Source organism: Schistocerca serialis, chromosome 10 (genome assembly GCF_023864345.2).
Source record: "Schistocerca serialis cubense isolate TAMUIC-IGC-003099 chromosome 10, iqSchSeri2.2, whole genome shotgun sequence".
Taxonomy (NCBI): domain Eukaryota; kingdom Metazoa; phylum Arthropoda; class Insecta; order Orthoptera; family Acrididae; genus Schistocerca; species Schistocerca serialis.
In genome coordinates, this window is record NC_064647.1 from 169,495,230 (window position 1) to 169,508,991 (window position 13,762).

At 44.8% G+C, this 13,762-nt stretch overlaps 1 protein-coding gene across 1 annotated transcript in view; it reads right to left on the reverse strand.

The window, feature by feature from the left end:
• Positions 1-9,106: 9,106 nt before the first annotated feature.
• LOC126424637 (open rectifier potassium channel protein 1) overlaps positions 9,107-13,762 on the reverse strand; it is a 242,601-nt gene continuing 237,945 nt past the window's right edge. Inside the window, exon 11 of the mRNA XM_050087370.1 lies at positions 9,107-9,134. Coding sequence (XP_049943327.1) covers positions 9,107-9,134 — 28 coding nt within the window. The remainder of the gene's footprint in view (positions 9,135-13,762) is intronic.

The window sequence follows — 13,762 nt, forward strand, 5'->3', positions numbered from 1 at the left end:
CTCTAACGATTAATGGTAGGCCTGCATTTACGAGGGTCACTCCAGAAGAAATGCACACTATTTTTGTAAAAATACGGTTTTCATTCTACATGCGTGAAAGTTTTACAGTGTGTAGATTCATGCTTCCTGCTTGTTTTGAAACTTAGGTCAACCTGTTCCCGTGAGAGGCGCCGTCACAGTATGTCTTAAAGATGGCTGCTACACTTGACGTTCATCAGAAGCAACGTGTTGTCATAGAATTCCTGTGCTGTGAAAACGAGACAGTGGGAAACATCCACAAGAGGTTGAAAAAGGTGTATGGAGATGCTGCTGTCGATCGCAGTACAGTTAGTCGGTGGGCAAGCAGGTCACGTGATGAAAGCGGGTACGGCAATATTCAGGATTGTCCTCGCAGCGGCAGGCCTCTTACTGCACTCACTCCAGACAATGTGCAGAGAGTTAACGAATTGGTGACTGCTGACAGACGTTCACAGTGAACGAATTGTCACGCTACGTTGGCATAGGGGAAGGAAGTGTTTGTAGGATACTGAAAGTGTTGGCGTTAAAAAAGGTTTTTGCCGGGTGGGTTCCCAGGATGTTGACAATGGCTCACAAAGAAACAAGAAAAACGGTATGCAGTGAACTTGTGAAACAGTACGAGAATGGTGGAGATGAATTTCTTGGAAGAATTGTGATAAGTAATGAAACATAGCTTCATCATTTTTCACCAGAGACGAAGAGGCAATCAATGGAGTGTCATCATGCAAATTCCCCCAAGAAAAAAAAAAAGTCAAAACCACACCTTCTGCTGGAAAAGTTATGGCTACAGTGTTTTTAGATTCCGAAGGACTCTTTGCTTGCGGCCATCATACCAAGTGGAACCATCATAAATTCTGATGCATATGGGACGACACTGAAGAAACTTCAAGCTCGACTGAGTCGTGTTCGACCACATCGGCAAAAGCAGGATGTTTTGCTGTTGCACGACAATTCACGGCCACATGTCAGCTAAAAAAACCGTGGAAGCGATCACAAAACTCGTATGGACAACACTGAAACACCCGCCATACAGTCCTGACCTGGCTCCGTGTGACTATCATCCCTTTGGGAAACTGAAAGACTCTCTTCGTGGAACAAGGTTTGAAGATGATGACTCCCTTGTGCACGCTGCCAAACAGTGGCTCCAACGGGTTGGTCCAGAATTTTACCGTACGGGTATACAGGCGCTGGTTCCAAGATGGCGTAAGGTAGTTGAGAGGGATGGAAATTATGTGGAGAAATGAAAATATTGTTCCTAAAGGATGTATCTACACACTGTAAAACTTTCAAACATGTAGGATAAAAGATGGATTTTAAAAAAATAGTGTGCATTTCTTTTGGAGTGACCCTCATAAGTGTATTACCTTGACATCCAAAAGCTAAATATAGCTATACAACATATGAAATAACTAACCAACATATGAAATTACTTCTTTCTCTATTATTATTATTATTATTATTATTATTATAAGTAAGTATACCACCATTTTGATTCGAAGATCTTGAAGTTAAAATCTCCCCTACTGCAGAAGACGTCCTCGAAGGGGTATGTAGCTTCTATGAAGGTGCCATTAACATTCTTGCTCGCTACTGACAAGATGTAAATCGGACCTTTGGAGAAGCTATCCAATCACCTTCGGAGACCTCCTCTGCAATTGGGGACGAATTCAGACACGTGCTGCTACAGTTCTAACTGGACAGTACAGTCCATACTACAGTGTAGCAGAAACGTTCTTGGAGTTAAATAGGAGTATCTGAACGAAAGGCGACGTTGTTCCCATCAGCAAACCCCCTCACATACATACAGAGAACCCGTGTACAAAGAGGACCATCTGACCATTACGCTTGCACCATCCTGCACCTTGCGCACTGACTACAAGAATAAAATGAGAGAGATTGGTACAGTGACGCGCAATCGCTGAGGTGACAAAAGTTATTGGGTAGTGATATGCACATATACAGATGGCGGTAGTATCACGTACGTAATGTAGAAGAGGACAGCGCATTGCTGGAGTAGTCACTTGTACCAAGGTGATTCGGGTGAAAAGGCCTGCGACGTGGTTATAGCCACACCACAGGAATTAACAGATTTTGAACGCGGAATGGCGGTTGGAGCAGCACACATGGAACACACCACTCCGGAAATCGTTAGGGAATTCAATATTTTGAGATTCACAGTGTCAAGAGTGTGCCGAGAATACCAAATTTCAGGCATTACCCCTCCCCACGGACAATGCAGAGGCCGACGGCCTTCTCTTAACGATGGAGAGCAGCGGCGTTTGTGTATAATTGTCAGTGCTGACAGACAAGCAACACTGCGTAAAATAACTGCAGAAATGAATGTGGGACGCACAACGAACGTATCCGTTATAGCAGTGCGGCTAAATTTGGCGTTAATGGGCTATGGCAACAGGCGACCGAAGCGAGTGCCTTTGCTAACAGCACGATATCGCCCATAGTGCCTCTCCTGGTCTCGTGACCATATCGATTGGACCTCAGACAACTAGAAAACCGTGTCCTGGTCAAATGAGTCGCGATTTCAGTTGGTAAGAGCTGATGGTAGGGTTAGAGTGTGGTGCAAACCCCATGAAGCCACGGACCCAAGTTGTTAACATGTCACTGTGCAAACTGGCGGTGGCTCCATAATGATGTGTCTGTGTTTACATGAAATGGACTGGGTCCTCTGGTACCGTTGAACCGGCCATTGACTGGGAGACAATTTGCAGCCCTCTGCAATGGAATTTTTATGGATGACAATGCGCCATGACACCAGGCCGCAGTTGTCTGTGATTAGTTTGAAGAACATTCTGGACAGGTCGAGCGAATGATTTGACCTACCACAGCCTGACGTGAATCCCATTGAACATTTATGGGGAAAAAAGGAGAGGTCGGTTCGTGCACGAAATACTGCATGGGCAACACTTTCGCACTTATGGACGGCTGTAGAGACAACTTTGCTTATTATTTCTGCAAGCGACTTCCAACGACTTGTTGAGTCCATGCCAAGTGGAACTGCTTTACTAAGCCTGACAAAAGAAGGTCCGACATGATATTAGGAGGTACCCCTTGACTTTTGGGGCTTTAGGGTACGTTGTCATCTATCCATCTCTCAGTACATGAACAGAAAAGAAAACCAATATATTCCCAAGAAGATACCAACCACCATGCACTCTACAGTGGTGGGTATTCATATGCAGATATAGATGTAAAGGTTTGGGGTTCAGTCCTCAATTGATCCTAACCCGAACGTTTTATATCTGTCACCACTCCTTTTGCCTCTGGTAACGATTCCTTCTGGGTCCAGTTGAGAATGTGACTCCCCTATACCTGGCTGGATAAGTCTGTTCAAAGATCAGAGGCAGGCGAACTTATACCAGCTGCAGCAGGAAACAAGGACGCCCATACGATTGACTATAAAGGGGGAGGGGACCTAGACTTGGGATATGGAGTAATTTTAATATTTGGAAGCCGAATGGTGACTTCAAAGTAGCCATAAATAAGTTCCATTTCCGACCCTGTTGAAAACTTACAAAATCATACATTACATTTTTTTCTTATCCCTGAGAGCTTGGAGGGGGGGGGGGGGACATTCATCGTAATCGGTGTCTTTGGAAAGTCTGCAAATGTGTAATTCATTATTTAAAAAATGAAACGTTGCTCCACTTAGCTGTTTTTTGGTGCTTAGAAAGGTGCGTTTCGGGAATTTATTGTCACTCGCAAATGCTGACATGCTGGTATGCAAAACTGAAGGACGAAAGTAATTTTCGCACATGTCATTGCCAAGTAATGCAGGCCGATCTACTTTGGACCAAACAAAGGGTGAACATTAACAAAACCGACAAACTGCACGGACGGATTCGTGACTGGAAACGGAGGAAAAAAGTTCCTATGAACACGTGTCTGGAAACCCATCATTTACACGGTAGATGGCACTGACGAATGATAGTTTCTCTGACTACGTGCGGTGTGTTCCCTGTGTGTTGCAGACTGTATGATTGATGCAGCATACTGTAAACAGCAGAATGGTCCGGTATTCACGTAGGGAACAAACCAAGATGGTGTTTGTGTACGACCAAGCAGCTGTGAAACGTGGAGAGTCAGCATGGCTGTAGCAAAACAAGTACCCCATAGACACCAATGACATCACACAACATTTCAAGCCCTTTTTAGGGATTTGTGTCAGCATGAGTCCTTTCAGTCAGGCATACGTCCAGGGAGGCGGCGGACTCTGCGTGCACCAGATTTGGAAGACTGGATTCTACAGGACATTGAGCACGAAATCTAGCTCAAGCCCGAGACAAGTGGTCCGCCAACATGGTGTAAACCAAAGTACGATTATGTGTATACTGCATGACCACCTCTACTATCCCTGTCACCAGCAACGATTGCAAGAATTATCCGCAGCGGATTTCCCTCTACAGCGAGGATTTTGTCGACGTTTTAGCACCAGACCATCACAATTATGGGATTTGTGTCATCAGCCTTTTTCACCAACAAAGTAATCTTTACCAGAATTGGCAGCATAAATCTCCATAATCGCCATCTGTGGTTTACAGACAATTCTTGGGGAATGTTCAAATGTGTCTCAATTCCTAACGGACCTAACTGCTGAGATCATCAGTCCCTAGACTTACACACTACTTAAACTAACTTATGCTAAGAACAAACACACACACACACACACACACACACACACACACACACACACACACACACACACACACACCCATGCCCAAGGGAGGACTCGAGGCTCCAGCAGGACACGGTGCCTCTAACTGCACGCCCACTACGTGCGGCTTGGCGAATGGTTGAGGCAGCTCATCAGCATGAGTTCAGCATCAGAGTGTGGGTAGGCACTCCTGGCGACCACATACTTGGACCAGTTATTATTCCACAGTGCCTCAATGGAGGAATATACCTGGACTTCCTGCAAATACTCTGCCTGAACTGCTTGATAGTGCATGTTGGACAGTACGACAGATTGTATGGTTCCTGCATGACAGAGCACTACCCCACTTCCACATTACAGTTAGCTGACACCTCTACAACATTGTCCCTGGACATTGGATAGGATGTGGAGGCCCTGTAGCATGACCTTCTAGATGACTTAAACCACCTGGAATTTTACCTTTGAGGGCATCTACACTACTGGCAATTAAAATTGCTACACCAAGAAGAAATGCAGATGATAAATGGGTATTCATTGGACAAATATATTATACTAGGGTTGACATGTGATTACATTTTCACGCAATTTGGATGCATACATCCTGAGAAATCAGTAACCAGAACAACCACCTCTAGCCGTAATAACGGCCTTGATACGCCTGAGCATTCAGTCAAACAGAGCTTGGATGGCGTGTACAGTTACAGCTGCTACACCACAGACGTGAAATTTACCCGACAGGAAAAATATGCTGTGATATACAAATGATTAGCTTTTCAGATCATTCACAAAAGGTTGGCGCCGGTGGCGACACCCACAACGTGCTGACATGAGGAAAGTTTCCAACCGATTTCTCATACACAAACAGCAGTTGACCGGCGTTGCCTGGTGAAACGTTGTTGTGATGCCTCGTGTAAGGAGGAGAAATGCGTACCATCACGTTTCCGACGGACTTATTGTAGCCTATCGCAATTGCGGTTTATCGTATCGCGACATTGCTGCTCGCGTTGGTCGAGATCCAATGACTGTTAGCAGAATATGGAATCGGTGGGTTCAGGAAGGTAATACAGAACGCCGTGCTGGATCCCAACGGCCTCGTATCACTAGCAGTCGAGTTGACAGGCACCTTAGCCGCATGGCTCTAACGGATCATGCAGCCACGTCTCGATCCCTCAGTCAACAGATGTGGACGTTTGCAAGACAACAACCATCTCCACGAACAGTTCGAAGACGTTTGCAGCAGCATGGACTATCAGCTCGGAGATCATGGCTGCGATTACCCTTGACGCTGCATCACAAACAGGAGAGCCTGCGATGGTGTACTCAACGACGAACCTGGGTGCACGAATGGCAAAACGTCATTTTTTCGGATGAATCCAGGTTCTGTTTACAGCATCATAATGGTCGCATCCGTGTTCGGCGACATCGCGGTGAACGCACATTGGAAGTGTGTATTCGTCATCGCCATACTGGAGTATCACCTGGCCCTACATTTGAGTATGACAACGCGCGACCGCATGTTGTAGGTCCTGTACGGGCCTTTTTGGATACAGAAAATGTTCGACTGCCAGCACATTCTCCAGATCTCTCACCAATTGAAAACGTCTGGTCAATGGTGGCCGAGCAACTGGCTCGTCACGATACGCCAGTCACTACTCTTGATGAACTGTGGTATTTTGTTGAAGCTGCATGGGCAGCTGTACCTGTACACGCCATCCAAGCTCTGTTTGACTCAATGCGCAGGCGTATGAAGGCCGTTATTACGGCCAGAGGTGTTTGTTCTGGATGCTGATTTCTCAGGATCTATGCACCCAAATTGCGTGCAAATGTAATCACATGTTAGTTCTAGTATAATATATTTGTCCAATGAATACCCGTTTATCATCTGCATTTCTTCTTGGTGTAGCAATTTTAATGGTCAGTATTGTATACTGTCAATGTTTCTGCTTGAGTAAGTTACACAAAAATGGAATGTTTAGAATTTGCATGAATTTTTGCGCACGTCCATGGTCACCTCTGTGTTAACACACTTCAAAATATGCGCATGTTCCAGTATGCCTCGTGGGACTACCAGCGCCTCTTGTGGTTTACAAGAAATATTCATTCTTAATAAAATACTCCAGGCTATTACTTCATGCTGCAGTTCACTAGAATTGAAAACAATCAGTCCTGGAAATTGAGAATTCTGCCTCCCTCCTTTTGTGGAATCTATGGCGGTGACCCAGAGGTCTAGTAACACAGAGGAACGTACAGTGGTTGCGATATTTCCGCAGATTTGGGGGTCAGAGATGAGTAGTGGAGCAGCAGTGGTCGTGGACTCACCTGCGGCGGTCTTGTGTGGGCGTGGGCCGTCCTGCAGTCCGCATCCCACCCCCTGGGGGCGGCGCCGGGGGTCCCGGCGAGGGCGCCGGGGGTGGCCGCAGCGACGAGCGGCGCTGGGCCAGCTGGGCAACAGGGGGCGTAGCCGGCCGCAGCGAGCCCCGCCTACCGCCCGCACCTGCCAAAAGACACAGTGGACCTAGAGATGTTGTGTCAATACGTGTAATAAAATGCATGTACACTGCCAGAAAAAAATAGTACTAATTTTTAGAAGTTTCCATTCTTTCAAGATTTATAGTTGAAATAGTGCATACAGGGTATATGAAATGACTTCATTGACAGATCAACACCACAGGCAGTTCCTAGGTACTAGATGTCGACCCATGATGAAACATCCATATTGTATGTATGTATTGTATTGTATTTTAAACCGGGACCTAGAAACGATGCAGAGGCTTCGTCCCCACCACAGCTGCAGTGGTCCAAAACCCCACGACGACTGCCGCAGTCCATTTCACCCCTCCACCACCCCACACCGAACCCAGGGTTATTGTGCGGTTTGGACCCCGGTGGATCCCCCAGGGAACGACTCACACCAGACGTGTGTAACCCCTATGTTTGTGTGATAGAGTAATGGTGGTGTAAGTGCACGTGGAGAACTTGTTTGCACAGCAATCGCCAACATAGTGTAACTGAGGCGGAATAAGGGGAACCAGCCTGCATTCGCTGAGGCAGATGGAAAACCGGCTGAAAACCATCCACAGACTGGCCGGTTCACCGGACCTTGACACAAGTGCACTGGGGGGGATTCGTGCCGGGGACCAGGTGCTACTTCCCGCCTGGAAAGCCGTGCCTTAGACTGCACGACCAACCAGATGGCAATGCAAACACTGACTCTGGCATCCTGTTGTTAGAACAGATGGTAAACGCTATCCTGGGGGTACTTTATTCCAGACCTGCTCGATCTGTTCAGGTTGTTCTGTAAGAGTTGTCGGTTGACAAGTCACATGAGTCACTTGTCTTCCCACCATATCCCATACACGCTCAGCTGGAGACAAACCTGGAGACTGTGCTGACCAGGAAAGTTGTTGCATGTCTTGCAGGGCGTATCGAGTTTCACAGGCAGTGTGTGGCCAACATTATCCTGTTTCAACAACAAATCGCCTTCCTGTTGCAACAACAGCAAAAGAACTGGTTTAACAACATTCTGCACATATCGAGAGCTGGTTAGTGTCACCTCCAGAAACACCAAAGGTGAACGAGGATTCACCAAAAGGCCTGTGGGGCCAGTGTGTCTCGAGTGAATGCACACTATGGGGTCAACATAGCATGCACAAAAGACAGTGACTTGAGTATAGGCCGAATCTTACTGAAGATCGTGGCGCGCCATTTTATATTCCAAGTGGTCCTCTGACGGCACCAGTCTAGCCATGTATTTCGATGCTGTGGCATGAGTGGAGGATGGCTGGAGATGTGAGTGCCAGTATTCTCACTGCTAATAACTGGTTTTCAACAGCTGTAGAACAGCTGTACAACTGCTGTGGTAGCTGTACAATCTGTCACGGCTGCCCTTACAATTCGACGATTCTTGCGGGCGTTGTGGACTTCCGGAACTTCATCTACGGTTGTGAGAATGTTCATGTGGCACCTGATATAAGCATAGTTGCACAACTAACACAGCACCTCCACCTTGTATGGCAATTCTGCCAAAGGACCATCCTGCCAATCGGAAGGCCACAGTTGGATCCCTTTCAAACTCACTCAGTTGGCAGTAGGAAGGACGAGTGCATCTCTGTGGCATGGTTGCCTGTCTGCTTCACACATTTGCGCCAAACTCAGCCTTCTGGTTCCGAGCATTGCCTATTAAAGGGTAGATACAGATGGCGATCTGGCAGCTAAGCCACTACGCTATCTCTTGGCGGATGACATTCAAACCATTATCAACACATTTACAATTCTCGAAGTAGCATATGCTATCATCAGATCAAATACTACATCGCCTTTCCAGGTTTTTCCTGGCACTGTATGTGCAATAAAATGTGTGTGTTGCTGAGTGTTACATTAATTTCCTCACTCATTTCACCGCAAAATGCTACTTTACCATTAAGACCCTTTTTCTGGCAATGCATCTCTGAACATAGAAATAAAAGACAGTTTAAAGAAATCAGTACACTCTTTAATCTTTTCTTTGCCAAGGAGTGAGTAAAATGAGAAAGCTACAACTAGCGTTTGGGCCAAGTCACTTGGTATCGAAAAAAAAGGGTCAAATGGCTCTGAGCACTATGGGACTTAACATCTATGGTCATCATTCCCCTAGAACTTAGAAATACTTAAACCTAACTGACCTAAGGACATCACACAACACCCAGTCATCACGAGGCAGAGAAAATCCCTGACCCCGCCGGGAATCGAACCCGGAAACCCGGGCGCGGGAAGCGAGAACGCTACCGCACCACTTGGTATCCCTCGCTCGCTATTGTGGAGAGACCATATTGGATTTCATAGTATTTTGCTGTTTCTGTGTTATTCCTTGTGTGTTATGATAATATGCCGTTTTGAGGTAGTGGTGTACTGAAGATTTATCACAGACACATCACTCTCGGTATCCCACAAAATCAGTGCACTGTGGTCAAAATGTCAGTTAGTGACACATCAGCAGTAAACGATTTTAGGAGATTCTAGGATGAACACAATAATAATGCTTCGAGATGTACGTGGTCTTGTGGTTTGAAATGTGCTGTTATGGAGCTGAAGGAAATAGGTTCGTTTTCTGCTACATGCTAATATTTTCATCTTTGCATTTGTGACAAATTATGGATCTATCTACTCCTGTAACAGGCGTATGTTCTGGAATATTCGATGTTATTTACATAACATAAGAGAGCACTCTCTCATAAATGATTTTCTTCGATTTTGTGGCTCCACTCTAATTAAAAAACGGAAGATGAAATTTCTGTGGGTGAAACGACCAGTAATAACATTTGTACGAGGGTGAGTCAAACGAAAACCTTAAATATCTTTTTTTAATATTATTTATTGTGCAGAAGTGGTACAAAGCTGTATCAGTTTTCAACATAATCTCCCCCACGCTCAATGCAAGTCCTCCAGCGCTTACAAAGTGCATAAATTCCTTTAGAAAAAAATTCTTTTGGTAGTCTGCGCAACCACTCATGCACCACGTGGCGTACCTCTTCATCAGAACGCAACTTCTTTCCTCCCATTGCGTCTTTGAGTGGTCCAAATATATGGAAATCACTTGGGGCAAGGTCTGGTGAGTATGGTGGATGAGGAAGACACTCAAAATGCAGGTCTGTGATTGTTGCAACTGTTGTACGGACGGTGTGGGGCCTTGCATTGTCATGTTGCAAAAGGACACTTGCTGACAGCAATCCACGTCGCTTTGATTGCAGGCTGCAGACGATTTGTGTATGATGCACTGGTGACAGTGGTCCCTCTAGGCATGTAATGCTCTAAGATGACTCCTTTTTCGGGTCAAAAGGGAGTCAGCATAACCTTCCCTGTAGATGGTTCTGTTCGAAACTTCTTTGGTTTTGGTGGTGAGAAATGGCGCCATCCCTTGCTCGCTTTCTTCGTTTCCGGTTGGTGAAAGTGAACCCAAGTTTCGTCCCCAGTAACGATTCTTGCAAGGAAGCCATCACCTTCTCGTTCAAAGCGCCGAAGAAGTTCTTCACAAGCACCAACACATCGTTCTCTCATTTCAGGAGTCAGCTGCCGTGGCACCCAACTTGCAGACACTTTGTGAAACTGGAGCATATCATGCACAATGTGGTGTACTGACCCATGACTAATCTGTAAACATGCTGCAATTTCATTCAGTGTCACTCGGCGGTTTTCTTTCACTATGGCTTCAACTGCTGCAATGTTCTGTGGAGTCACAATTCGTTGTGCCTGACCTGGACGAGGAGCATCTTCCACTGAAGTCACACCACTTGCGAATTCCTACTCCATTCGTAGACTTGCTGCTGTGACAAGCATGCATCACCGTACTGAATCTTCATTCGTCGATGAATTTCAATACGTTTCATACCTTCACTATGCGAAAACCGAATAACAGAATGCTGTTCTTCCCTGGTGCAAGTCGCAAGTGGGGCAGCCATCTTTATATTGATACTGCGACGGTATGTGTGCATCTGTACTATGCTGCCACCTAAAGGCCATTCTGCATGCTGTTTGTAGCACGCTTACCAACTTATAGGATAACGGCGCGAAATTTCGATTTGTTATTACAAATTTAAAGTTTTCATTTGACTCACCCTCGTATTATTGCTGTCACAAGTATTTGGACCATTTTTTTTCAGAACGCAGTACACTCTCAGTTACCTGAACTAGAAGGAGGGAAGCCATTTTGGATGATAATTTTTTCAGCCACTCCATGAACATCTAACTTTTACTACAGTATTTTGTTTTGTAATTACACAAAGTATTTTTGAAAGTTACTGGAATACAAAAATCCCTTTGCAGGCTACGGTTGCGCTCTTTAATGAAGTTAAAGTTATTTTTTAGGTTTACAGTAGGATAATATATATTGAGGTGAGAAAAATCATGGGATACCTCCTAATACCGTGACGGACCTCTTTTTGCCCTGTGTAGTACAGTAACTCGACGTGGCACGGAATCAACAAGTCGTTGGAAGTCTCCTGCAGAAATATCAAACCAGGCTGCCTCTGAAGCCATCCGTGACTGTAAACTGTTACCAGTGCAGGAATTTGGTGGCGAACTGACCTCTGTATTATGTCCCATAAATGTTCGATGGGATTCATGTACGTACGTATGTGGATGGCGGTAATATTGTGTACACAAGGCACCAGTTGCGAACAAGTGTCGTCCAGTTACACGGCGTATTGTCATCAATAAAAATTCCATCGATGTTTGTGAATATGAAGTCGCTGAAGAGTTGTAAAAGGCCTACAAGTAACCGAACGTAACCATTTCCAGTCAGTGATGGGTTCAGTCGGACTAGAGTTTCCAGCCCATTCCATGTAAACACGGCCCACACCGATACGCTGCCACCATCAGCTTGCACAGTGCGTTGTTGAGAGCCTGGGCCCATATCTTCATGGAGTCTCGTCCGCCTGCTTAGCTGGGTGGTAACGTGCTCCCCTCCCATGCACTGGGCCTGGGTTCGATTCCCGGCTGGGTCGGAGATTTTCTCCGCTCGGGGACTGCGTGTCGTGTTGCGCTCATCATCATTTTATCCTCATCATCGGCTACAAGTCACCCAATGTGGCACCGACTGAAATAAGAATTGCTCTTGGCGGCCGAACCCGACTGGAACATCCCGGCCAACAATATCACACGGTATTTGAAAAGCTAACCACTAATGAAAGTTTCAAAATCATATATTGGTACAGATACGTGGATGACATTATTTGTCTGGCAGATCAACTCAATTCGGAAATAAACAAAGCTCATCAGAACATAAAATTCACACTTGGGAAAGAAGAAGATAATCAAATAAATTTTCTTGACATTACAATAAAAAAAGAAAATGGTAAACATACACTTAATATCTTTAGAAAACCAACAGCCACAGACACAATAATACATTCCACATCCAACCACCCCCACAGCCAGAAAGTAGCAGCACTAAGACACATGTTGCATAGATTAAACAGAATCCTACTTAGCAAGAGAAACCATGAACAAGAAATGAGTACAATCATACAAATAGCTAGGAACAACGGGGATGAAACACATGTGGTACACAGGCTCAATCAAAAAATAAAAACACAAATACAAAACAATCACAACATTTCCAGAACACAAGAGAACTCACAAGCTGAAAACTTACAAACACACTAAGGAAACACCCACAATGACAACACCACACAGAAAAGAACCAGATAGTACACCATGACCTACAAACATAAACTAACACAAACATCCTAAAGAGACAGGGCTTCAAAATAGCGTATAAGCCTGGGCAAACCCTCCAATCATACCTAAGCCAGCCAGCTACCAAGAGGGACAAATTCCAACAATCAGGAATATATCAACTTGAATGTCAAAGCTGTGATGCAGTATACATAGGCATGACATGCAGGAATTTTGAAACACGATACAAAGAACATATTAGACGTTGGAAGTGTGAAATAAACCATTCCACATTTGCAGAGCACTTAAAACACCTAACCATCATCCTACAAACATGGAACAAGAAACGAAAATAATGAGAATAAGCAACCATGACAAACATCTTATACAAACGCAAGAAAACTTCCACATCCAGAAAGCCATAGCAGAAAACAAACATGTGATAAATGAACAAACACACATCAGCACAGGCTCCCTACTACACTTAATAAAGGAAATGATAACATAAAACTAAAAAAACTCTTTCTCTCACACCAGATCATAGATACTTCAATAATTACACTTGAAAGTTTGGCAATAACATTCGATCTTTGGCAAAAAGATTTGACATTCGGTAACAGAAACCAAAACACTGCATTGAAACAAGCGTTCAGTTCATAGTGCTGTGGAATGTGGGAAAAAACGCAAATTAGCATTCCTAAGAAGAACAACACCAAAAATGCAACAGGAGCGTAATATGTAAGAAATTGTCCACGCCACATGTAAGTACAGTTCAAAACATTACTACTTAATAGGAAATACCAACCACCAGAACTGTTTATAACCGATAAGCACAGTGACAAAAATGTAAATTAAATAGCTAACATATGTACATATTCCAGGCCACTGATGATGCCTTGCATAAAATAAAGGCGAAACGCGTAT